This window comes from Culicoides brevitarsis, chromosome 3 (assembly GCF_036172545.1).
Source record: "Culicoides brevitarsis isolate CSIRO-B50_1 chromosome 3, AGI_CSIRO_Cbre_v1, whole genome shotgun sequence".
Taxonomy (NCBI): Eukaryota; Metazoa; Arthropoda; class Insecta; order Diptera; family Ceratopogonidae; genus Culicoides; species Culicoides brevitarsis.
In genome coordinates, this window is record NC_087087.1 from 4,953,118 (window position 1) to 4,979,953 (window position 26,836).

General features: G+C 27.8%; 3 protein-coding genes across 3 annotated transcripts; 2 read left to right on the forward strand and 1 right to left on the reverse strand.

Moving 5' to 3' along the window:
• Positions 1–749: 749 nt before the first annotated feature.
• LOC134836015 (methionine--tRNA ligase, mitochondrial) lies at positions 750–2,661 on the forward strand. Its single transcript, XM_063851126.1, has 2 exons — positions 750–917; positions 975–2,661. The coding sequence occupies exons 1-2, from the start codon at positions 821–823 to the stop codon at positions 2,543–2,545; spliced, it is 1,668 nt and encodes a 555-aa protein (XP_063707196.1). The 5' UTR covers positions 750–820; the 3' UTR covers positions 2,546–2,661.
• On the reverse strand, positions 2,568–16,533 carry LOC134836014 (dolichyl-diphosphooligosaccharide--protein glycosyltransferase subunit STT3B). Its single transcript, XM_063851125.1, has 6 exons — positions 16,242–16,533; positions 15,991–16,068; positions 15,882–15,922; positions 12,411–14,187; positions 12,154–12,352; positions 2,568–3,238 (listed from the first exon to the last, which is right to left on the reverse strand). Exons 1-6 carry the CDS (start codon positions 16,409–16,411, stop codon positions 3,152–3,154), a joined length of 2,352 nt encoding a protein of 783 aa, XP_063707195.1. The 5' UTR covers positions 16,412–16,533; the 3' UTR covers positions 2,568–3,151.
• Positions 16,534–16,807: 274 nt separating this feature from the next.
• Positions 16,808–20,477, forward strand: LOC134833239 (abl interactor 2). The gene is made up of 5 exons (XM_063847499.1): positions 16,808–16,922; positions 17,118–17,330; positions 17,452–18,326; positions 19,992–20,255; positions 20,313–20,477. The coding sequence occupies exons 2-5, from the start codon at positions 17,215–17,217 to the stop codon at positions 20,474–20,476; spliced, it is 1,419 nt and encodes a 472-aa protein (XP_063703569.1). The 5' UTR covers positions 16,808–16,922; positions 17,118–17,214; the 3' UTR covers position 20,477.
• The last annotated feature ends 6,359 nt before the right edge of the window (positions 20,478–26,836 follow it).

A 26,836-nucleotide genomic window follows, 5' to 3' on the forward strand; every position in this document is an offset into this window, starting at 1 on the left:
AAAAAAAATAAATTTTTCTAAATTTTCAAATTTTTATCTAAAATTTCGAAATTAATTTTTGTCGAAACACAATTTTGAAAATTATTTTGATAATTTAAAATTAAAAAAAACATTTTTGATAAAAATATATTTTTTTTTTAAATATTCAGAATAATTTGTAAAAATACCTAAAAAAATTCGTGAAAATTTCGAAGATTTTTTAAAATATGAGTTGTTTTAAGAATTAAAAAAATTTTTTTTTCTAATTTTTTTTAAGAATTTATATTCTTTGAGTAATTTTCAGTCAAAATCCATTCCATTAAAATCTCCTTGATTTTTGAAGAAATAAAAAAAAAAATTTCATGACCGTTTAAAAAAAATTAAAACGGTCATGAAATTTTTCAAAGCAAGTTTTAATCATTTTTTGTTGGATTTCAAAGCTAAAATTGAATAAATATCCATTCTAAAGATTTTTCTTCGAATTGCGGTAATTATTAAAAATATAAAAATAATTTTAATTAAAGAATATTATTTCAAATTTGAACAAAATATTCAAAATATACAAAATTTTCTAAAAAAAAAAATTTTTTTTCCAATTTTTTTCTTCGATTAATTAATTTCAAAGTTTAATTCATTTTTTTTAATAATTTGTTTTTTTTTTATAATTTTCTATTAATAAATTGACAAATAAAAAAAATCAAATTTAATTTAAAAAAATTAAAAAAAATATTTTTTTTTGACATTTCCCGCAGCTCCTGTCAAACGTCGAATGTTTTGATACACAAAAACCTTTACAAAAAATTAATTTCTCGTCAATTTCCCTTAAAATTCACGAGAAACTATGAAATTCATCAACAAAATTTCACAAATCCGACATTTGGTGACACAAACCACAAAACCTCATTACGTGACAACGCCTATTTTTTACGTAAATGCCGGTAAAAACTCTCATTTCTCCCAAAAATTTCATTTTTTTCACACAATTTCCTTTACAGCTCCTCACATTGGTCACTTGTATTCATCAGTAATAGCAGATGCCATTTCCCGTTTTGAGCGTCTTTTGCATCCGGATCGAGAATTACTCTTTTCAACTGGAACTGACGAGCATGGAAGTAAAATTCAGCAGGCAGCAGCGCGAAATAACATCACTACCGGTCAATATTGCGACTTAATTTCTTCCAAATATCGAAAATTATTCGACGAAGCCTCGGTTTGTCCATCGCGATTCATCAGAACGACAGATTCTGATCACAAAACTGCCGTTCAAGCATTTTGGAGGCGACTTTCGGAGAAAAATTTGATTTATACGACAAATTACAGCGGCTGGTATTGCGTTTCTGACGAATGTTTTCTCTCGGAGGACCAACTGAAGCAACTTCCGAGCGGCGAAAGGGTTTCTGACGAGTCGGGACATCCCGTGGAATGGACCGAGGAGCGAAATTACATGTTCAAGTTGAGCGCTTTTCAAGATGAGGTCGTTCGATGGGCCGAAAGTGACTCGCGAATCAAACCTTTGAAGTATCAAAAAATTCTTTTGCATTTTTTGAGGGAGCCGCTTCCCGATATTTCCGTTTCTCGTCCCAAAGAACGGGTTAGTTGGGGTATTGATGTTCCCGGCGACGCTTCGCAAACGATTTATGTGTGGCTCGATGCTTTGGTGAATTATTTGACGTCCGTCGGGTATCCAAATGACACTTTGAGACACTGGCCTCCCGATGTTCAGGTCTTGGGGAAGGATATTTTGAAGTTTCACGGCATTTATTGGCCTGCGTTTCTCATTGCGGCGGGTATGGAGCCTCCGCGGGAGCTTTTTGTGCATTCCCATTGGACTGTGGACGACCAAAAAATGTCAAAATCCAAATTTAACGTCGTTGATCCCTTTGAACGGGCCGGAATTTACACGATGGAGGGTCTGAGATACTTTTTGCTGCATGAAGGAGTCGCTCATAGCGACGGAAATTACAGCGACACGAAAATTTTTCGCATGTTGAATGCCGAATTGGCAGATACTTTGGGAAATTTACTCTCCCGATGCTGTGCGAAAGTCCTAAATCCACGTCAAATCGTTCCTTTTGCCAATTTTGAGCTTGATTCTTCCGACGAATACCGAGAAATGCAAGATTTGGTACAAAATTTACCTGAAATTTGCTTAAAACACTACCGCGAACACAATTTTTATTTGGTAATTGACTCTGTAATGGCTTGTTTGCATGCCAACAATAAATTTTTCGAAGCTACAAAGCCTTGGGAGCTCCGAAAAACGGGCAAAAATGAAGATTTGATGAAACTTGATGCCATTTTGGGAGCAACAATGGAGAATTTACGCATATGTGGCATCATCCTTCAACCGATAATCCCAAAAATGGCCGGAAAATTGCTCGATAAGTTGAATGTCCCGGCAGAAAAACGTTTTTGGGCCGATTTACAAGAAAATATTAACGTTGAAAGACCTTTGGGTAGCGAACAAGCTGCTTTGTTCCAACGAATTTATCCCCAAAAAGCCTCGGAAGTACCAAAAACGCCTAAAAAAGTAAAAAATCCGAATAAAAAAAAATTAGCGCAATAAAAAAAATAAATTTTTTTCCCATTTTTCATGTTTTATTTTTCAAATTTTATTTTTTACATCAGTAGAAATGCAAGTGAATACCGTTTTTTTACAGGCATCGTTACTATTTCTATTTACTCTCTATCTATCTAATTTCTAATAGTTACGCGACATTTTTTTTAATTATTTTTTTTTGTCTCTTATAAACATTCAATCACTAATAAAACCTAAAAATGCAACAAATTTGATATGAAAAGTGCGTGAAATTAAAAAATTCTTTGAAATTGCTACTTAAAAGTTAAATAAAGTGTAACGGAAAAAACAAATTAGTGCTAAATTGAATGTGAAAGCCTTATTTTTTTTTTGACAACGACGGAAATTATGAAGAAGCGAACGTAAGGCCACACATACGTTTTTTCCTCAAAATATGATTTTTTTTTTAATTTTATGTCAGTTCTATTTTTTTGATTTTTTTTTTGTGTTAAAGAAATGTTGAGAAAAATTAAGAAAAAAAATTTGGCGAAAAATATTTTTTTTTGTCTTTAAACATTTCTTTGTAAATTTTATTTTTTTTTACACGAATCACAATCAGTCGACGATGTCTTGTTTTTTGCTGTCAGTCAGAGTCTAATTGCTGGTTGATGTTGTTGCGGTGCGTTTGCCTTTGACGATTTGTGGACGATTTTTAAGTACCCCCTTTTTCCTTTTTGTGGACTGTTTTTTTGGAAGAAATAAAAAAAAAATAAATTAGTTAAAAATTCGAAATATTTTTAAGGAATATTAAATATTCTGTTAATTTTTTCAAGAATATAAAATAATTTTTTAAAATTTTTATTTTAATTTATCATCAAATTTATTTTTTAAAAAAGTTAATAGATATTCATTCTAAAGTTGATTTCTGTTCATATTGGGTCGATATTTGACGAAACAAAAAAATCAGCGTTTGGAAGTAAAAACGCTGATTTTTTTGCAAGTCAATTTTTGATCACTTTTAAGCCTAAAATTGAATAAATATTCATTCTAAAGTTGATTTCTGTTCATATTGGGTCGATATTTGACGAAACAAAAAAATCAGAGTTTGGAGGTTCAAACTCTGATTTTTTTGCAAGTCAATTTTTGATCACTTTTAAGCCTAAAATTGAATAAATATTCATTCTAAAGTTGATTTCTGTTCATATTGGGTCGATATTTGACGAAACAAAAAAATCAGAGTTTGGAGGTTCAAACTCTGATTTTTTTGCAAGTCAATTTTTGATCACTTTTAAGCCTAAAATTGAATAAATATTCATTCTAAAGTTGATTTCTGTTCATATTGGGTCGATATTTGACGAAACAAAAAAATCAGAGTTTGGAGGTTCAAACTCTGATTTTTTTGCAAGTCAATTTTTGATCACTTTTAAGCCTAAAATTGAATAAATATTCATTCTAAAGTTGATTTCTGTTCATATTGGGTCGATATTTGACGAAACAAAAAAATCAGAGTTTGGAGGTTCAAACTCTGATTTTTTTGCAAGTCAATTTTTGATCACTTTTAAGCCTAAAATTGAATAAATATTCATTCTAAAGTTGATTTCTGTTCATATTGGGTCGATATTTGACGAAACAAAAAAATCAGAGTTTGGAGGTTCAAACTCTGATTTTTTTGCAAGTCAATTTTTGATCACTTTTAAGCCTAAAATTGAATAAATATTCATTCTAAAGTTGATTTCTGTTCATATTGGGTCGATATTTGACGAAACAAAAAAATCAGAGTTTGGAGGTTCAAACTCTGATTTTTTTGCAAGTCAATTTTTGATCACTTTTAAGCCTAAAATTGAATAAATATTCATTCTAAAGTTGATTTCTGTTCATATTGGGTCGATATTTGACGAAACAAAAAAATCAGCGTTTGGAAGTAAAAACTCTGATTTTTTTGCAAGTCAATTTTTGATCACTTTTAAGCCTAAAATTGAATAAATATTCATTCTAAAGTTGATTTCTGTTCATATTGGGTCGATATTTGACGAAACAAAAAAATCAGAGTTTGGAGGTTCAAACTCTGATTTTTTTGCAAGTCAATTTTTGATCACTTTTAAGCCTAAAATTGAATAAATATTCATTCTAAAGTTGATTTCTGTTCATATTGGGTCGATATTTGACGAAACAAAAAAATCAGAGTTTGGAGGTAAAAACTCTGATTTTTTTGCAAGTCAATTTTTGATCACTTTTAAGCCTAAAATTGAATAAATATTCATTCTAAAGTTGATTTCTGTTCATATTGGGTCGATATTTGACGAAACAAAAAAATCAGAGTTTGGAGGTTCAAACTCTGATTTTTTTGCAAGTCAATTTTTGATCACTTTTAAGCCTAAAATTGAATAAATATTCATTCTAAAGTTGATTTCTGTTCATATTGGGTCGATATTTGACGAAACAAAAAAATCAGAGTTTGGAGGTTCAAACTCTGATTTTTTTGCAAGTCAATTTTTGATCACTTTTAAGCCTAAAATTGAATAAATATTCATTCTAAAGTTGATTTCTGTTCATATTGGGTCGATATTTGACGAAACAAAAAAATCAGCGTTTGGAGGTTCAAACTCTGATTTTTTTGCAAGTCAATTTTTGATCACTTTTAAGCCTAAAATTGAATAAATATTCATTCTAAAGTTGATTTCTGTTCATATTGGGTCGATATTTGACGAAACAAAAAAATCAGCGATTGGAAGTAAAAACGCTGATTTTTTTGCAAGTCAATTTTTGATCACTTTTAAGCCTAAAATTGAATAAATATTCATTCTAAAGTTGATTTCTGTTCATATTGGGTCGATATTTGACGAAACAAAAAAATCAGAGTTTGGAGGTTCAAACTCTGATTTTTTTGCAAGTCAATTTTTGATCACTTTTAAGCCTAAAATTGAATAAATATTCATTCTAAAGTTGATTTCTGTTCATATTGGGTCGATATTTGACGAAACAAAAAAATCAGCGATTGGAGTTTGATTTTTTTGAGTCAATTTTTGTTAAGCCTAAAATTGAATAAATATTCATTCTAAAGTTCATTTCTGTTCATATTGGGTCAATATTTGACGAAACAAAAAAATCAGAGTTTGGAGGTTCAAACTCTGATTTTTTTGCAAGTCAATTTTTGATCACTTTTAAGCCTAAAATTGAATAAATATTCATTCTAAAGTTGATTTCTGTTCATATTGGGTCGATATTTGACGAAACAAAAAAATCAGAGTTTGGAGGTTCAAACTCTGATTTTTTTGCAAGTCAATTTTTGATCACTTTTAAGCCTAAAATTGAATAAATATTCATTCTAAAGTTGATTTCTGTTCATATTGGGTCGATATTTGACGAAACAAAAAAATCAGAGTTTGGGAGGTTCAAACACTTTTCTGATTTTTTTGCAAGTCAATTTTTGATCACTTTTAAGCCTAAAATTGAATAAATATTCATTCTAAAGTTGATTTCTGTTCATATTGGGTCGATATTTGACGAAACAAAAAAATCAGAGTTTGGAGGTTCAAACTCTGATTTTTTTGCAAGTCAATTTTTGATCACTTTTAAGCCTAAAATTGAATAAATATTCATTCTAAAGTTGATTTCTGTTCATATTGGGTCGATATTTGACGAAACAAAAAAATCAGAGTTTGGAGGTTCAAACTCTGATTTTTTTGCAAGTCAATTTTTGATCACTTTTAAGCCTAAAATTGAATAAATATTCATTCTAAAGTTGATTTCTGTTCATATTGGGTCGATATTTGACGAAACAAAAAAATCAGAGTTTGGAGGTTCAAACTCTGATTTTTTTGCAAGTCAATTTTTGATCACTTTTAAGCCTAAAATTGAATAAATATTCATTCTAAAGTTGATTTCTGTTCATATTGGGTCGATATTTGACGAAACAAAAAAATCAGAGTTTGGAGGTTCAAACTCTGATTTTTTTGCAAGTCAATTTTTGATCACTTTTAAGCCTAAAATTGAATAAATATTCATTCTAAAGTTGATTTCTGTTCATATTGGGTCGATATTTGACGAAACAAAAAAATCAGAGTTTGGAGGTTCAAACTCTGATTTTTTTGCAAGTCAATTTTTGATCACTTTTAAGCCTAAAATTGAATAAATATTCATTCTAAAGTTGATTTCTGTTCATATTGGGTCGAAATTTGACGAAACAAAAAAATCAGCGTTTGGAAGTAAAAACTCTGATTTTTTTTGCAAGTCAATTTTTGATCACTTTTAAGCCTAAAATTGAATAAATATTCATTCTAAAGTTGATTTCTGTTCATATTGGGTCGATATTTGACGAAACAAAAAAATCAGAGTTTGGAGGTTCAAACTCTGATTTTTTTGCAAGTCAATTTTTGATCACTTTTAAGCCTAAAATTGAATAAATATTCATTCTAAAGTTGATTTCTGTTCATATTGGGTCGATATTTGACGAAACAAAAAAATCAGAGTTTGGAGGTTCAAACTCTGATTTTTTTGCAAGTCAATTTTTGATCACTTTTAAGCCTAAAATTGAATAAATATTCATTCTAAAGTTGATTTCTGTTCATATTGGGTCGATATTTGACGAAACAAAAAAATCAGCGTTTTGAAGTTCAAATGCTGATTTTTTTCAAGTCATTCTTTGATCAATTTTAAGCCTAAAATTGAATAAATATTCATTCTAAAGTTGATTTCTGTTCATATTGGGTCGATATTTGACGAAACAAAAAAATCAGAGTTTGGAGGTTCAAACTCTGATTTTTTTGCAAGTCAATTTTTGATCACTTTTAAGCCTAAAATTGAATAAATATTCATTCTAAAGTTGATTTCTGTTCATATTGGGTCGATATTTGACGAAACAAAAAAATCAGCGTTTGGAGGTTCAAACTCTGATTTTTTTGCAAGTCAATTTTTGATCACTTTTAAGCCTAAAATTGAATAAATATTCATTCTAAAGTTGATTTCTGTTCATATTGGGTCGATATTTGACGAAACAAAAAAATCAGAGTTTGGAGGTTCAAACGCTGATTTTTTTGCAAGTCAATTTTTGATCACTTTTAAGCCTAAAATTGAATAAATATTCATTCTAAAGTTGATTTCTGTTCATATTGGGTCGATATTTGACGAAACAAAAAAATCAGAGTTTTGAGGTTCAAACTCTGATTTTTTTTGCAAGTCAATTTTTGATCACTTTTAAGCCTAAAATTGAATAAATATTCATTCTAAAGTTGATTTCTGTTCATATTGGGTCGATATTTGACGAAACAAAAAAATCAGAGTTTGGAGGTTCAAACTCTGATTTTTTTGCAAGTCAATTTTTGATCACTTTTAAGCCTAAAATTGAATAAATATTCATTCTAAAGTTGATTTCTGTTCATATTGGGTCAATATTTGACGAAACAAAAAAATCAGAGTTTGGAAAACTCTGATTTTTTTGCAAGTCAATTTTTGATCACTTTTAAGCCTAAAATTGAATAAATATTCATTCTAAAGTTGATTTCTGTTCATATTGGGTCGATATTTCAAAAAAATCAGCGTTTGGAAGTAAAAACGCTGATTTTTTTGCAAGTCAATTTTTGATCACTTTTAAGCCTAAAATTGAATAAATATTCATTCTAAAGTTCATTTCTGTTCATATTGGGTCGATATTTGACGTAACAAAAAAATCAGAGTTTGGAGGTTCAAACTCTGATTTTTTTTGCAAGTCAATTTTTGATCACTTTTAAGCCTAAAATTGAATAAATATTCATTCTAAAGTTGATTTCTGTTCATATTGGGTCGATATTTGACGAAACAAAAAAATCAGAGTTTGGAGGTTCAAACTCTGATTTTTTTGCAAGTCAATTTTTGATCACTTTTAAGCCTAAAATTGAATAAATATTCATTCTAAAGTTGATTTCTGTTCATATTGGGTCGATATTTGACGAAACAAAAAAATCAGCGTTTGGAAGTTCAAACGCTGATAAATTTAACAAGTCAATTTTTGATCACTTTTAAGCCTAAAATTGAATAAATATTCATTCTAAAGTTGATTTCTGTTCATATTGGGTCGATATTTGACGAAACAAAAAAATCAGAGTTTGGAGGTTCAAACTCTGATTTTTTTGCAAGTCAATTTTTGATCACTTTTAAGCCTAAAATTGAATAAATATTCATTCTAAAGTTGATTTCTGTTCATATTGGGTCGATATTTGACGAAACAAAAAAATCAGAGTTTGGAGGTTCAAACTCTGATTTTTTTGCAAGTCAATTTTTGATCACTTTTAAGCCTAAAATTGAATAAATATTCATTCTAAAGTTGATTTCTGTTCATATTGGGTCGATATTTGACGAAACAAAAAAATCAGCGATTGGAAGTAAAAACGCTGATTTTTTTGCAAGTCAATTTTTGATCACTTTTAAGCCTAAAATTGAATAAATATTCATTCTAAAGTTCATATTAGGTCGATATTTGATGAAACAAAAAAATCAAGTTTGGAGGTTCAAAAAACAATTTTTCTGATTTTTTTTACAAGTCACTTTTTGATCAGTTTTAAAGCCTAAAATTGAATAAATATTCATTCTAAAGTTGATTTCTGTTCATATTGGGTCGATATTTGACGAAACAAAAAAATCAGAGTTTGGAGGTTCAAACTCTGATTTTTTTGCAAGTCAATTTTTGATCACTTTTAAGCCTAAAATTGAATAAATATTCATTCTAAAGTTGATTTCTGTTCATATTGGGTCGATATTTGACGAAACAAAAAAATCAGAGTTTGGAGGTTCAAACTCTGATTTTTTTGCAAGTCAATTTTTGATCACTTTTAAGCCTAAAATTGAATAAATATTCATTCTAAAGTTGATTTCTGTTCATATTGGGTCGATATTTGACGAAACAAAAAAATCAGCGTTTGGAGGTTCAAACTCTGATTTTTTTGCAAGTCAATTTTTGATCACTTTTAAGCCTAAAATTGAATAAATATTCATTCTAAAGTTGATTTCTGTTCATATTGGGTCGATATTTGACGAAACAAAAAAATCAGCGTTTGGAAGTAAAAACTCTGATTTTTTTGCAAGTCAATTTTTGATCACTTTTAAGCCTAAAATTGAATAAATATTCATTCTAAAGTTGATTTCTGTTCATATTGGGTCGATATTTGACGAAACAAAAAAATCAGAGTTTGGAGGTTCAAACTCTGATTTTTTTGCAAGTCAATTTTTGATCACTTTTAAGCCTAAAATTGAATAAATATTCATTCTAAAGTTGATTTCTGTTCATATTGGGTCGATATTTGACGAAACAAAAAAATCAGAGTTTGGAGGTTCAAACTCTGATTTTTTTGCAAGTCAATTTTTGATCACTTTTAAGCCTAAAATTGAATAAATATTCATTCTAAAGTTGATTTCTGTTGACGAAACATATTGGGTCGATTAACAAGTCAATTTTTGATCACTTTTAAGCCTAAAATTGAATAAACAAAAAAATGATTTCTGTTCATATTGGGTCGATATTTGGAAACAAAAAAATCAGCGATTGGAAGTAAAAACGCTGATTTTTTTGCAAGTCAATTTTTGATCACTTTTAAGCCTAAAATTGAATAAATATTCATTCTAAAGTTGATTTCTGTTCATATTGGGTCGATATTTGACGAAACAAAAAAATCAGAGTTTGGAGGTTCAAACTCTGATTTTTTTGCAAGTCAATTTTTGATCACTTTTAAGCCTAAAATTGAATAAATATTCATTCTAAAGTTGATTTCTGTTCATATTGGGTCGATATTTGACGAAACAAAAAAATCAGAGTTTGGAGGTTCAAACTCTGATTTTTTTTGCAAGTCAATTTTTGATCACTTTTAAGCCTAAAATTGAATAAATATTCATTCTAAAGTTGATTTCTGAAACAAAAAAATCAGCGATTGGAAGTTCAAACTCTGATTTTTTTGCAAGTCAATTTTTGATAACTTTTAAGCCTAAAATTGAATAAATATTCATTCTAAAGATGATTTCTGTTCATATTGGGTCGATATTTGACGAAACAAAAAAATCAGAGTTTGGAGGTTCAAACTCTGATTTTTTTGCAAGTCAATTTTTGATCACTTTTAAGCCTAAAATTGAATAAATATTCATTCTAAAGTTGATTTCTGTTCATATTGGGTCGATATTTGACGAAACAAAAAAATCAGCGTTTTGAGGTTCAAACACTGATTTTTTTGCAAGTCAATTTTTGATCACTTTTAAGCCTAAAATTGAATAAATATTCATTCTAAAGTTGATTTCTGTTCATATTGGGTCGATATTTGACGAAACAAAAAAATCAGCGTTTGGAAGTAAAAACTCTGATTTTTTTTGCAAGTCAATTTTTGATCACTTTTAAGCCTAAAATTGAATAAATATTCATTCTAAAGTTGATTTCTGTTCATATTGGGTCGATATTTGACGAAACAAAAAAATCAGAGTTTGGAGGTTCAAACTCTGATTTTTTTGCAAGTCAATTTTTTGATCACTTTTAAGCCTAAAATTGAATAAATATTCATTCTAAAGTTGATTTCTGTTCATATTGGGTCGATATTTGACGAAACAAAAAAATCAGCGTTTGGAGGTTCAAACTCTGATTTTTTTGCAAGTCAATTTTTGATCACTTTTAAGCCTAAAATTGAATAAATATTCATTCTAAAGTTGATTTCTGTTCATATTGGGTCGATATTTGACGAAACAAAAAAATCAGCGAGGTTTTTGCAAGTCAATTTTTGATCACTTTTAAGCCAAATTCTAAAGTTGATTTCTGATTAAATTTGACGAAACAAAAAAATCAAGTGGAGGTTCAAAATTTTTGATCACTTTTAAGCCTAAAATTGAATAAATATTCATTCTAAAGTTGATTTTTGTTTAAATTTGGGTCAATATTTGACGAAACAAAAAAATCAGCGTTTTGAGGTCGAACGGTGATTTTTTTGCAAGTCAATTTTTGATCACTTTTAAGCCTAAAATTGAATAAATATTCATTCTAAAGTTGATTTCTGTTCATATTGGGTCGATATTTGACGAAACAAAAAAATCAGCGTTTGGAAGTAAAAACTCTGATTTTTTTTGCAAGTCAATTTTTGATCACTTTTAAGCCTAAAATTGAATAAATATTCATTCTAAAGTTGATTTCTGTTCATATTGGGTCGATATTTGACGAAACAAAAAAATCAGAGTTTGGAGGTTCAAACTCTGATTTTTTTGCAAGTCAATTTTTGATCACTTTTAAGCCTAAAATTGAATAAATATTCATTCTAAAGTTGATTTCTGTTCATATTGGGTCGATATTTGACGAAACAAAAAAATCAGCGTTTGGAGGTTCAAACTGCTGATTTTAACAAGTCAAAAAACTAAAATTGAATAAATATTTTTTTTGCAAGTCAATTTTTGATCACTTTTAAGCCTAAAATTGAATAAATATTCATTCTAAAGTTGATTTCTGTTCATATTGGGTCGATATTTGACGAAACAAAAAAATCAGAGTTTGGAGGTAAAAACTCTGATTTTTTTGCAAGTCAATTTTTGATCACTTTTAAGCCTAAAATTGAATAAATATTCATTCTAAAGTTGATTTCTGTTCATATTGGGTCGATATTTGACGTAACAAAAAAATCTGATAATTTTTAAACAAAATTTTTAAAAAACTAAATTCTCACCTTTCTCGATACAAAATCATCATACTGAACAACACGATCCTCGGGATTCAACTTTGGCCTATTAAATTCATGCGGTTTCTTCACACGATAGATTCTCACAAGCCAATGCTCCGACGTATACGCCTCTTCCAAATACGTCAAATCGAAATCTTTATGCCCAATTACTGCATTTCTGGTTCTGTCATATCCCGCTGGACCTCTGTTAAAAAGAAAAATCAAAAATTTCATCAAAAAAAAATTTAAAAAAATATTTTTACCTGTAATCCAATCGCAAATCCCCGAATCGATAATAACTCAATTTGTACATCAAACAATTCAGCAAAGTTGGCGAACCCTCAGAATCGATTCTGAATTCGCCGCGATCCGTAAAATAGTCACTTTCACGAATATCCTTCGGGTGTTCGCCTTCCGCGATACGAACCATCCACAAAAATTTGTTAATATCGTCGCCCGAGTACCCGATGACGCCTCCAAAGATGACGAGAACGTAATCGACGTCGAGTGATGTCATAATGTCGTATGCCTTTTCCTCCGTGGATGACATTGCCTTGCCAACGAGCGCGATATGGCTGTTATTCCACGTATTATTATCGACCAGCGTCGTTCGATTCGCCATTCCGGCAATTTGATAGCCGTAATCCCACCAAGACATGATGCGAGCGTTATCTTCCGTGTTTTGGGACAACCAATAGTACGCTTCACGAAAATCGTCGAGGATATTTCGCGTGCCATCTTGACTATTATAGAAAGCGAGCACAATCGAAGGACTGGAATAAGCATTTGAGGTCACCCAAGTGCAATGCACCGCGAAAAGCATCAAAAGCATCAAAATCGCAACCACTGCGATCGATTTCAGGTTCGAACTTAAGCCTCCTTGCTCGTGTGCTGAATGACTTGCTTCGTGTTTCGTCCTTTTTAGCTTCCCAGCTTTGTCGTAAAGTTGTTTTTTCTCTGCCGGAGACTCATCTTGCTCCGAATCCACGCTGTCTTTGGGCACCGGAGCCTGATCTTCCTTCAAAAATACCTCCAGGATGCCCGAAAAAGCGACGCCAGCCAACATACAAACGACCGGAGTCAATGTTAGCATGAGACGAACCATGACGCCAGCGAAATAAACCGCACTCAAGGCATAGAGGACCACAAAAACGCGTTCGTCGTTGATCCGCTTGATGCAATACCACAATCCGACGGGGAAAATGCACACGAGAATGTGCAAATCGAAGAAAAATGAAAACCACGTGGTCGGTTGATGTTCACTTACCGACGCAATAATCGGAATATGGATTTTCGCGTATCCCGTATCCCATAAGGAGTAAAATCTGCCGGACCAGGGAGCAATAACGCCTGCCAAAGTCAATAAAACGACCGTTCCAAAGACGACAGCAGCTGCAATCAAGCCTCCGATGACAAAAAGCTTCTTAAATTCTTGTTTCGTGAGGATCGTTTGCAAATGTTTCAAAAAAGCGACAGCAATAAGCAATGCGAAAACTCCCGCCGCTGCCATATGTTCGCTCGTTTTGATCGGTTGAAAGCCCACAAAGGGAATTTGCATCGAACAAATCAAGCCGATGATGTAAAAAGTTGTGTAACTCGTGAAAAGTCGCGGCGAATAGCGTCCCATGAGCAGCAAAACGAAAACGTGCAAAGGGACCAAATTGATGATGAAAACGTAACCACCCCATGCGGAAACCATGTAAAAGTACGATAAAGCTGCCATTGCTGCCCAATAAACGGAGCCACTTTTCACGGATTTGATCCATAAATAGTACGTGAATTGCAGGGCGAAGATGGCGATGCCTTCGTTGTCGTACGAACCGGCGACGGAACGACTGATGTAACCGGGCACGATGGCGATGAAACTTGCAGCGAATAAGCCGGCGCCCGGAGACCAAAGTTCCTTTGTCAGTAAGTACGTTGAGATGGCGGTTAAGCCGCTGAAGATGGGGGCGAGAAATACGCAAATGTCACGAATGTGGATGGGAATGTTGAGGGTGTGTAATAGCCAATGGATGCCGCCGGAGGTTATCATTAAACCTGAAAAAGAAAGTTTAAAGTTTATTAAAAATTTTTTTTTTTAATAATTTTTTTAAATTAATTTTTTTATTTTATTTTTTAATTTTTTTTTTATTTTTTTTTAATTTTTCAATTTTTGATGAAATAAATTTTTTTAAACGAATTTTTATTATTTTTTTGAAAATATCGATCTCGACATGAATTTTTATGATTTAAAAAAAATTTTTTTCATTAAAATGAGTAGATTTTTTAATTCTCAAAATAAAATTTCTTCGTTTTCGAAATAAAATTTTTCGTTTTCGAAATATTTTTTTTTCAATTATGAACTTTTTAACTTTCTAAATGAACTTCTTTTTTCACTCGAAAAAAACATCAAATTTTCCGAAATAAATTTTTTAATTTTTCAAAAAAAAAAAAAAAAAAAATTAGATCTCGAAATGAAATTTTTGAATCATTTTAAGAAATAAAAATTAATTTAAAGTTCTTTTTATGAAAAAAAATAATAAATAAAAACCATTCTGAAAAAATTTATAATTCAAAAAAAAAAAAAAAATAAAATAAATAGAATTTCAAGAAAAAAATTACAAGAAAAAAATAAAAATTATTTAATTATATGTATAAAAAATTCATTTTAAAGAAAAAGTTCATTTCGAGTTCAAAAATTTAAAAAATTGAAAATTTTTTTTTCAAGAACTGAAAAATTTCATGAATTTTTTTGAAAAATTTTTTTCCCAATAAAAATTTCGAATTTTCAGAACTTAAAAAATTTTGAAAAAAAATTTGAAATTTTTTTGAAATTGAACTTTTAAAATGAATTTTTTTCTTTAAAATGAATTTTTTCCCAATAAAATTTTCGAAATTTCAAAACTCAAAGTATTTAAATTGTTCAAAAAAAAAAAAAATTTTTTTTCTAAAAATAAAATTTAAATCCTCGAAATGAATTATTTTTTTCTTCAAATGAATCTTCAGTTCACTTTTAATTTCTAAAAATAAAATTTTTATTTCTCGAAATTTTAAATTTTAGCTCGAAGTGAATTTTTTTGGTTTTTGAAATTCATTTTTATATTTTTAAAAGTATTTTTTTGTTGATTAAAATGAATTTATGAAAATACATTTTTGAAATTTGAAATAAAATTTTTCGAAATTTTTTGAAAAAAAAAATCTTTTAAATGCATTTTTCAAATGTTTTTCTCAAAATTAATTTTTCAATGAAATTTTTAGAACTCAAAATAATTTTTTTTATGATCTTTTTCTTTAAAATGAATTTTGAACCTTTTAAACTAAATTTCAGAATTTAAAATAAAATTTTTACATGTTTCAAAATTTTTTTTTTATCAAAATAATTTTGTTCTCGAAATGAATATTTATGCCTTTAAAGATTTTTTTAAAATTTTTGTAAAATTTATTTTTAAAACCTCGAAATTAATTATAATGCCTTAAAAGATTTTTTTTTTCATAAAAATGAATTTTTTATCACTCGAAATGAATTTTTTATAATAAAAATTGACTTTTTAAATTTTTAAATGAAGTTTTAAATCTAAAAATTAACTTTTTGACTCTCAAAATAAAACTTTTAAGTCACAAAAGTTAAAAAATTTTTAAAAAATAGGTTCATTTTCTATAAAATTCGAAACCCATTGACAACATCTTCTCATAAAAATCCATCAACCAACGATAAAACCTTATCATCCCATCCTTTTCATTGAAAATCTCACCTGGATAAACGGTTCCTCCAACGATACGTCCCAAAGGATACCTAAAATGCATCAAAAAACCCCATGAGAAACCATAAAAACTCCCTTTTTCTAACAAAAAAAAACTTACCATGCTGTCTCATCGAACCAATTCAAGAAGTTATAAAAGCCATTTTTCACCATATACGCCGTGGCTCGATAGTTAAACCTGCGAGGAGAAAAAAAAGCCGCAACGCAAGCAAGCCACGATTAGTGAACACGTCACACAAAATTTTGATAACACACGAAGGTGTTTCCAATGTTTACATTGTGCCCCGAAAAAAATGCCGGAACACTTGAACAAACACAAAAAAAAAAAAAAATTGGGGGCAAAATTCTTACCATGGATCGAACTCGTGGATGATGCTCTCGAAACGGATGACGGCAAAGAGCCGCGATGCAAAACCCGAGATCCAGGCAACAAAAAGCACCGAAAACGTAAGGAGGGCTGGCAACGATTGATTGTAATTCGTTTTTGCCATTTTTGACTGGCGTCGGACCTTTTCACTCATTTTTTACGCGTTGCACGCAGCACGCACAGACCAAGCTCAAACGATGATTTCCGTCTAAATTTCGGTAATTTTCATGGAAAAAATTTGCCGATTAGTTACCCGGACAAGTAGTTGGCAGAGACACGTAATGAGCGACGAATAAAATTGATAGCTGTCAAAGAAACTGTCAAAAAGTACTGTTTTCGGGCGAATAATCGCGCGTTTAAATTCGGACGAAAACATTACTCTGCAGATTTGAGACGAATGAAAATGATAACCCCTTGAAGATTTGAGCGCCATCTGCGGGAGGCTCGTAACTGAATTGCACGAGAAATCCATAGTGACGGAGTGAGTCGGCTGAAATTGATAAATTTGAATTTTGCTGCCTCGTGATTGGCTGAAAAAAATAAACGACATCAATTGAAGCAAAAAGGTGACTAAATTTTATTGTTTTCATCAAAAATTGGCTTAAATTCGCTTAAAAATTTAAGTTTTTTGATAAAAATCAATAATTTCATCAAAACTTTAAAAGGTAAAATTAAAATTTTATAAAAAAATCTCAGAAAAATTATAATTTTTGATAAATTTAGTTTCGGTAAAGTTCATCGACTTCACAAATGTTCAAAAATTTTCATTTTTCTGATGATTTTCACTTAAAAAATTAAAAATTTCTCAATTTCTAATTAATTTAAGCCAAAATTTGTTAATTTAAATAATTTTTTTTTAGGAAATTTACCTTTAAAAGTTGAAATTCGGTGAAATAATTGTCGGAAGTGACCCCGCCTATTTAAAAAAAGCACTTTGGGAGACCATTTTCAGCCAAAATGGATGAATTAATTCAATTAATTCGCACCGACATCCCGGAAGGTCGTCAAAATCTCCGCGATTCGTTCACAAATTTGGAACGCGTTGCTGAATATTGCGAAGACACGTACTACAGGTGAGATTTTTTTCCATTTTTTTCATTGTTTTTGCGTTTTATGCTCCAATTCCCATCAAATTCGCTCATTTTTGCCGTTTTCAATGCATTTCTCATGCAATTTTTTTTAAATTTTTTTTAGGTCTGAAGACAAAAAATTATCTCTCGAGGAAACGAAAAACTACACAACGCAGTCTTTGGCGAGTGTTGCTTACCAAATCAACACTTTGGCTTACAACTTTTTGCAGTTGCTCGATTTGCAGGCGAGTCAAATGGAGGAAATGGAATCGCAAATGAATCACATTTCGCAGACGGTTTCAATTCACAAAGAGAAGGTTGCGCGTCGTGAAATCGGCGTTTTAACAGCGAACAAAGTCTCGACACGTCAATATAAAATTGTGGCGCCTTCGAATCCGGAAAAACCGATAAAATACGTTCGAAAACCGATCGATTATGGGATTTTGGATGAAATTGGACACGGAATTCTCACGGGAAATCGAAAATCCGCGAGATCTTCGGTGCAAGGCAGCGTTCAGAGTCTCGCGAATAACGTTGGACCTCCGCCGACGACAAAACCTCCGACGCCTCCGCAACTGGGCAGAGCTTCGATGACGGGAACTTTGAAAGCAGGCAGCACGGGAACAATAAAAAGGTCGGAATATCGCACGCCGCCTGTTGTTGTGCCGCCGCAAGTTCCTTCGCATTACGCTCCGAATTATCCGGGGCAGCAACAGCAGCAGAGACGATCGCAGCAAGGTTCGCAGCAGCAACAGCAGCAGCAAGTGGTTCAGCAAGAACGAGGTCCGGGGTATTCGGCACTTCCGTTGGCGGGAAATCCAATGCCGCCGAGTCAAGTTGTGATGCAACATCAAATTCAGCAGCAACAACAGCAGCAAATGCAGATGCAACAGATTCAGCAACAGCCGCAAATTGGGATGGTTCATCCCACGATTCAGAATCCGCCGCAAACGACGACTTATGGCGTGCATTTGGCTGAAGAGAGGAGCAGTATGCCACGTAAGTTTTTTTTAAATGCAGCAATGGGTTTGATTTTAATTCGATTTTGGAAAGAATTTTAAAAATTTAACAAAAATTCTTAAATTTGTTAAAAATAATTTTTAAATTTATTAAAATTTATTTAAAATTTAAAAAAAAATTTGAAAAATTAAGTAAAATTAAAATTAAAATTTTTAAAGATTTTTAAAAAATTTATAAAAAAAATATTTAAAGAAATTTTTTTTTTTTTTTTAAATTTGATAAATTTTCCATTGAAAAATTATTTTTAAAATTGAAAAACTTAATTCATTTAATCAGAAATTTATAAAATTTTTTTCATTTTTTTTACAAAATTTTAAAATTTTTACGATTTTAAAATAAAATATTTTAAGAAAAAATAAAATTTTTGAATTTTTGAAAATTTTAATGAGATTTTTTTGAAAATAATTTTTAAATTTCAAAATTTAAATAAATTTGATTTTAAAATTATGAAAAACTAACATTTTTTGAAAATTTTCTCTTTAATTTCAATGAAATTTTTTAAGCAAATTAATTTTTTTTCGTTAAAAAAATTTCGTTGAAAATTAAAAATTTAAAAAATAATTCAATTTTTGACATAATTAAAAAAAAAAGAAAAAAAAATGGAAAAAAAATTAGAAAATGATAATTTTTGAATTGAATTTTGGATTGATAATTTCAAAAAAATTTTTGTCAAGAATTTGAAATGAGAATTTTAATCTTTTAAGAAATTGAACATTTTTGAAAAATTTTAACAAATTCTTATCAGAAATTGAAAAATATTTAAAAAAAATAGTTTTTTTATATTTTTTTTAAAATTTGTTTTAATTTCAAAATCGAAATTTTTTCATAAATTATGTTAATATCTTTTAGCAGTTTTTAGAAATTTTGATGAATTTTGGTTCAAAATTATTTTTTTTACATGAAATTTATTCAGAAATTTAACTTTTTTCGTAAATTTTCATTAAAAATTGAAGAATTTAAAAAAAAAAATATTTAACTTGGATTCATTAAAATTTTATAATTTTCAATCAATATTTAAATAAAAATTTAAATATTATCATTTTCTTATTTTTTTTAAATTTTTATTTTCTTTTTTATTCTTTTCAACCTTTGTCAATAAATTTTTATTAAAATTTAAAAAAAAATTATAAACTTTGATAATTTTTTAGAAATTTATTCGCAAAAAGAAGATTTTTGGTAAATTTCGAGGAAAAATGTTACAAAATTAAAATTTTTATTAAAAATATTTAAGAATTTTGATTTAAAAAAAATTATTTTTTCTTAAAAATTTTTCTAAAGTGAAAAACTTTTGAAAAAAAAAATGAAAAAGTTTTAATTAAAAAATTAAAATTTTTCAATATAATACAAGCGTAAAATAAATATTTTTGAATTTAGGTTCAAACTTGAATTTTTATTCTTGAAATTTTTGTTATAAATTTTACATTTTCTCATAAATTTTGAACTTTTTGAATAAAATGAATTAATTTAATTTTTTTTTGGTTGAAAATTGGAAAAAATTTTATAAAATTTGTATCTAAATTAACATTTTTTGAAAAAAATTATTCAAATTTCTAAAAAAAATTCCCTCAAAGTCGAAAAAATTCAAAACCCATCACTGCAAATTTTTCCCAAAAATCACAAAATCATGAAAAATTCTACTTACAGCTCCTCCAGCTCCTCTGACAGTAACGCACGAGATGCCGGATCACGGGCACATTGGCTTGCACACACTTTCTCGTCACAGCGGCGTTCACATTCAACGTCCCGGTTCACAATCTCCGCCATTGCCGCCTCCTCCTCCGCCAGAAGAACATGCTGATTTTGGTCGTCCACGCACAGCACAACAACAAGCTGCTGCCCAAATTGCCGCAATCGTTCCCGAAGATCAAAATTTGCCCGGATGGGTCCCCAAAAATTTCATGGAAAAAGGTTCGTTTAAAATTTTTTCCTTTAAAAATTTTTTTTTAAATTAAAAATTTTTTTTAGTTGTTGCAATTTACGATTATTACGCCGACAAAGACGACGAATTGAGTTTCCAGGAGAGCTCCGTCATCTACGTGCTCAAGAAGAACGACGACGGTTGGTGGGAAGGCGTCATGGATGGCGTTACGGGACTTTTCCCCGGCAATTATGTCGAACCTTGCGTCTAAATTTTGTCAAAAAATGCGCAAAAACTTGAAATATTTCTTATTTAGAGGCCAATAGCGTAGAAATTTAATGGAACGAAGAAGCCAAAATGGAAAATTCTCATGAAACGGAGTGAAAAACTGCCGTAAATCGTAGATTTGTAGGTTGAATTAACGTTCAGACAACATATTTTAGTTAATTTTCATACATAAATTATGCATGAAGTATACATTTATCAACAAATAATTAATTATTATTATCGAAAATATGGACTTTATTAAAATATTTAGCTTTAAAATATTATCATAACGCCTAACATTGAATAAAATAAACAAAATATTATTAAATTAAAGAGATTTTTTTTTATTTAGAAGTGAAAATGAAGGCTCTAATGTTAAAATATTTTTTTTTTAAACACAAAAATTTTTTGAAAAAATCAATTTTATTAAAAATTTGGAAAAAAAAATTTTTTAGTGCAAATTTTATTTAATTTTAATTTTTTAAATATTTTTTATTTCATTTTTAATAAGATTTGCAAAAAATTTTTTTTAAAATTTATTTTTTTTATTTTTTTTTTATTTTTAAAATTATTTTTTTATTTTTTTAAATTTTTTTAAATAATTTTTATTTATTTTTAAAAATAATTTTTAATGCAAATTTTTTACATTTAAAACATTTTTTAGTACAAATTTTGACAAAAATCTTAATTTTTAGAACAGGTATTTTAAATTTTTGAATAATTTTAGTAAAAATATATTTTTTAAAATTAATTTAATTACAAATCTAAAAAAAATAATTTTAGTAAAAAAAAAATTTTAGAACATTTTTAGTACAAATTTTAATTTTTTTTAAAATAAATTTTAAATTTTATTTTTTTTTTTACTTTAGAAAATTTTTTAAAAATAGAAAAAATATTTATTTTTCTTATAAAATTATTATTATTTTTAAAAATAATTTTTATGTACATATTTCAATAAAAATTTTATTTTTAGTACAAGATTTTTTAAATTTAAAAAATGTTTTTAGTACAAATTTTATAAATTTTTAATTTTTAGTACAACTTTCACTATTTTCAAACAAACAATTTTAGTTTTTGAATAAAAAATAATTTTTCGACTCAAAAATTCAACACAAACCAACGAGAAAGCCGTAAAAAAGATAAACAATACAAGACAAATTTGAAGTTGGAAAATAAATTTTCCGATATAAATATAAATTTTGCACCCGAGAGAGAGCAAAAACACAGAGACGACACTCGACTGAACATTTTTCTCGGATGTCATACGGAATCGCACACACAGAGAGAAATAGAAACAAAAAAAAAACGAAATAACTGGATAAGCCTATTATGATAAATTACTGTGTAGGTGATTTATAATATCAGAACAAAGGAAGGTAGCGCAGCGTTTTGGATTCAGAAAGAGAGAAAACGGCAAATTAAGTTGTCACTTTTAAATATAATCAAGCCGTTTCATTAAAAATTGTTTTTTTTCTGTTTTGCTTTTGTCTGAGTCTGCTTTAAAATGATTTCTAAATCGCGTGTTTGATGGAAACGGTTGGTACTTTGTGAATTAAATGAGAAATTTTAAGGGAGATTATCATTTTTTTGTGGTTTTATTGGATTTTTGAACTTAATTTAATTAATTATTGTTGGGCAAGGCATTGGTTTGTGTTGATATTTGATGGTAAGTTTATTAAATTTTGCTAAGTTTTAATTTTTTTTTATTGATCTGATGTTTGTTTAAAGGAAAAGTTTTCAAATTTTAGACAAATTTTTCATACAATTTTTTTTATTTGAAAAAATTAGTTTAAAAATTTTTAAAATTATTTTTTTATTATTTATAATTAATTTAATTTTTTTAAAACAATTTTTAGTACATAAAAAATTTATTTTTTTAAAAATAATAATTCTAAAACGACTTCTACTAAAAAATTAATTTATTTAAGAATTTGTAGTAAAATTTTTAAATTATTAAAAAATAATTTTTAAAGGAGGAAATTTAGTACTAAAAAAAATTATTTTTAGAACAACTTATTAATTTTTTTTTAGTTTTAAAAAAATTCATTGAAATTTTTATGTTTTTAAAAAATTTTATAACAGTTTTCAAGTTTTAGAACAATTTTTAGTACAAACGTTTTCAGAAAGAATTTTCATCAAAATTAAAAAAACAGAAAAAAAATTGAAATTTCTCTTTTCAATGATTTATTTAGTACAAATTTTGACATTTAGAATTTTTTTAGAACAAAGTATTATTTTTAGTACAACTTTCAAATTTAATTTTCATTAAAAAAAAAATTTAGAAAAAATTTTAAATAACTTTTTAAATTTTTTATAAAAGTTTGATAGAACTTTCAGTACAAATTTTTAATTTTTAAAAGACAAACAAATTTTTAAATTTTCTTACAAATTTTAATAAGCTTATTTTTTTTAAATTAAAATAAATAAAAAAGATATTAAATTTTAATTTTTAGTACAAACATTTAGTTTTTTATAAAGTTTTGTAATTTTTTTTAGAAAGAGGAATTTTTTCTTTTCAAAAAAAATGTTTTTTTCGAATTTTGACATTTAGAACATTTTTAGTACAAAGTTAAATTTTTTAACAAGTAATATGAACTTCCCAAATTGATTTTTTAACCTAAATTTGATAATTTTTAAAGCTGGAAGTCAATATTATTACTTAAAAAGCTTAAAAACATTCTCAATTGAAATAAATTCACAATTCGCAATGAAAAGACAAAATTCACCTGAAACGATAAATAATTATAATATTTCAATCGAATTAAAACGCTTTGACATGAGAAATTTCCTTCACTATTTTACGGCTCAATAATAAGCAGCATTTACTGATAATTATTCGACATGTTCATAAAAGAGAATTTTCGCTTCATTTTCTGGCTGAATCGATTTCGAGTGAAATCACTGAGAGAGACGGAGTTTTCATGTTTATCAACTAACAACAACGAGATGAATAGAAAATTGAAAATTATTGGATTTAATCCTCTTTTGATCATTTTGTGAGCTCTCTTCATACAAATTCGCAGCAAACAAAGAGAGAGATAGTCGCTTGTCATCAACTACTTGAGATTATAAAACGTTCAGCAATTTTCTGTACAAAAGTTCACAGAAGGTGAAAATACTTGAAGAACCTTTCACCCCTTTTTACTCTGTTTCTCGGCTTTACACCGGCAAAGCAACCACTTGTTAAATTAATGCTTTTTGTTTTTATTGAAGGTTCTTCGTAATTATCTTGAACTTTTCGGTAGCTTTTTGAAAGAACTTTGCTCTTTGTCTCGTCTCTGAAAGAGGAAGAAAACGACAAAAATCCGCTTATAAAGTTATTTAAGTGTGAAATTTATACGCAAGAATTTTATCTGATCCTTTGGAATAATTGAAGCATGTTGTTATGAGAGCACTGTGTCCTCCTCCTTCGTGTCTTTATTACCGTCTTCTTTTAGTTTTCTTGCACGAGAAAATGCTTTGTTTATTTTTTGAGGGACGAGAAAATTTGCGTCATTGAATTTTCCGACAAATTAAAGATAAACCTTCTACTTTCGAGTTAATCGTGTTAGTTTAGTTAGGGAAGGTTATGTTATTGTTATTTCTTTCCCTTTCTATGTTTTTTTTTTTTAATTTTATCGACATTGTGGAAAATTTATGTTGCTCCTATATTTTTTATTAATTTTTGTATAATTTAGACGTTAAAATATTATATTAAAAAAAAATATTTAAAAAAAAATATTTAAAAAAAATATTTAAAAAAAATATAAAAAATATTTAAAAAAAAATAAAAAAAAATATTAAAAAAAAATATTAAAAAAAAAAAATAAAAAAAATATTTAAAAAAAATTAAAAAAAAAAATATTAAAAAAAAATATTTAAAAAAAAAAAAATATTTAAAAAAAAATATAAAAAAAAATATTAAAAAAAAATATTTAAAAAAATAAAAAAAAAATTAAAAAAAATATAAAAAAAATATTTAAAAAAAAAATATTTAAAAAATATTTAAAAAAAATATTTAAAAAAAATATTTAAAAAAAAAATTTAAAAAAATATTAAAAAAAAAAAAAAAAAAAAAAAATATAAAAAAATTAAAAAAATATAAAAAAAATATTAAACTTAATTTAAAATTTGAGTTTTTGAGAAATAAAAAAATATTAAAAATAAAAAAAATATTAAAAAAAAATAAAATATTTAAAAAACAATATTAAAAAAAAATTATTTTTAAATATTTTTAAATATTTTCAAATATTTTTTTTTATTATTTTCATTACTAATTTTTTTCTCTATGGGCCCATATTAGGTTAAAATATCAATTAAAATGAACTTTTGTAAGTTTTTTCTTTCATTTGAAGCTAAAAATTTGATAAAAATCATATAAAAAATTCCTGTGTTTTTATTTTTGTAAAAAGTAAAAATTTAGTTTCATCTCAATTTCTACCTTTTTTTTTGCAAAAAATTCATAAAAAACTGAAAAAAATTAAATTTTTGCTCTTCAAACTCGATTTCCATTCAATAAAACCCCTTCGAACATTGAACTTTTTCCACTTGACGAAACACATTTCGCCCTCATTTTGTCTCTTCTCATCCGCACTGCAATCAAGTATCGGTTCATGAGATGCAACAAGTACCAATAATCCCCCTTCTTCCGTTATGGCACTTGATTGAACGATGTCACTTGACACACAAACAATCCGTAACGCCAATCGATACGCATTTTCGCCAATTCATTGCACAAAAGGTCAATTGCCAGCAAAATTTATGAGATGCTTATCCGTTATATTTTGATTGAAATTTGCTGCAATGCCGAGCTGAGAATGATGACACGAGCAAGTAACTTATCTCGTTAATTCCCTCTGACAGCAAAAAACTTTTCAAATCATAACAAGCAATTACCTTGCGAAGTAAGCAACATCAAGAAAAAACTTCGTTAATTAGAGCGGATAACTATAAAAAAAAAAGCGAAAAAAGTTAAATTATTGCCAAGAAGAGAAGTTTTGTCGTTGCAAAAGTTGCGAAAATGATGGATTTTCGGTAAATTTACGATTTTGCAGCAATTCTAATTAAAACACATTTTTGAAATCCCGCAAAATTTTCTAACAAAAATAATTAGAATGTCATAAATGTGCCTCTCTCTGCATTTGCCACAAATAATTATTCTACGGGAGAGAGAGGAAAAAAACGGACAAAAAGTTTTAATTATGAAACAAATTAAAACTACATCGCCACGAGGTAATTTCTCATGTAGTTGGCTGCTGCTGATGAGCACGATGATGAATTCTGCGTCTATCTTGGCAAAAAATAAAACGGAAAGGAGATTACTTTTGGTGTGGCTCGGCAAGAGGACCACGGCTCGTGTGTGTGCGAAATAATACTTTATCATCATCATTTTTATTATCCGGCTTTATGCGATGAGGACGACGACGACGGATGACGATGATGACCTGCATATGCTGTTGTTCAACAATTATGTGAGAGAAGTTTTTTTTTTTTTTGAATAAAATATTTTTTCATATAATTTTACCTTCGTAACGGAAAAAAAATTTTCAACGGAAAATCGGATGGAAACAAATTTTCTTGCAGTATTTTTGGATGAAAATTCTTCTCGAAAGGCAATTTTTGCAAAAAAAAATGAAAATAATGAAATGCATGTGAAGTATCATGTTTTTGTTTCGTGTTAAGTGGTCATGTTAAAGTAGGGAAAAAAGGAGATTGTCCTAATGAAACGATGTAAGAGGGAAGCCTTTTGCACAATAATCGTATCTAAAATGGATTTTTTGTTGGGTTGGATTGCGGTGAGTTTTAATTTTTGTAATTTTTTTTTGTCTCTTTTGATGTTTGAAAAATTAAAGAAGAATGAAAAAAAAATTGTACTAAAATTCAAAATATAAAAATTTAGAAGTTTTAATTAAAATTTTTTTGAAAAGTAAAAATTTGTTCAAATATGTTTTTTTTCATAAAATAAAATAAAATAAAAATAGTTAAGATTTGTACTAAAAATTGTACTAAAAAATTTTAAATGTTAAAATTTGTTTAATAATTTTTTTAAAAAATATTTTAAAATCTTAAGTTGTTCTAAAATAAAAATAAAAATAAAAATAAAAATAAAAATAAAAATTTTTTAAAAATAAAAATAAAAATTTTTAAAAATAAATAAAAAAAAATAAAAATAAAAATAAAATAAAAAAAAAATAAAAAAAAAAATTAAATTTTAAAATAAAAACAAAAATTTGTACTAAAAATTGTACTAAAAAAATTTTAAATGTTAAAATTTGTTCAATAATTTTTTTAAAAAATATTTTAAAAAATCTTAAGTTGTTCTAAAAGTCTTTGTAAAATTTTTTTCAAATTTAAAATTTTTGTATAAAAAAGTAATTTTTAAATT

Coding starts and splice junctions, on each gene's coding strand:
- LOC134836015 (XM_063851126.1), top strand. CDS start 821: ATGAAATTCATCAACAAAATTTCACAAATCCGACATTTGGTGACACAA. Junction 918..974: donor TATTTTTTACGTAAATGCCG/GTAAAAACTCTC, acceptor TTTCCTTTACAG/CTCCTCACATTGGTCACTTG.
- LOC134836014 (XM_063851125.1), bottom strand. CDS start 16,411: ATGAGTGAAAAGGTCCGACGCCAGTCAAAAATGGCAAAAACGAATTAC. Junction 16,069..16,241: donor ATCCACGAGTTCGATCCATG/GTAAGAATTTTG, acceptor TTCTCCTCGCAG/GTTTAACTATCGAGCCACGG. Junction 3,239..12,153: donor ATGATTTTGTATCGAGAAAG/GTGAGAATTTAG, acceptor CCAAAAAAACAG/TCCACAAAAAGGAAAAAGGG.
- LOC134833239 (XM_063847499.1), top strand. CDS start 17,215: ATGGATGAATTAATTCAATTAATTCGCACCGACATCCCGGAAGGTCGT. Junction 18,327..19,991: donor AGAGAGGAGCAGTATGCCAC/GTAAGTTTTTTT, acceptor TTCTACTTACAG/CTCCTCCAGCTCCTCTGACA. Junction 20,256..20,312: donor CAAAAATTTCATGGAAAAAG/GTTCGTTTAAAA, acceptor AATTTTTTTTAG/TTGTTGCAATTTACGATTAT.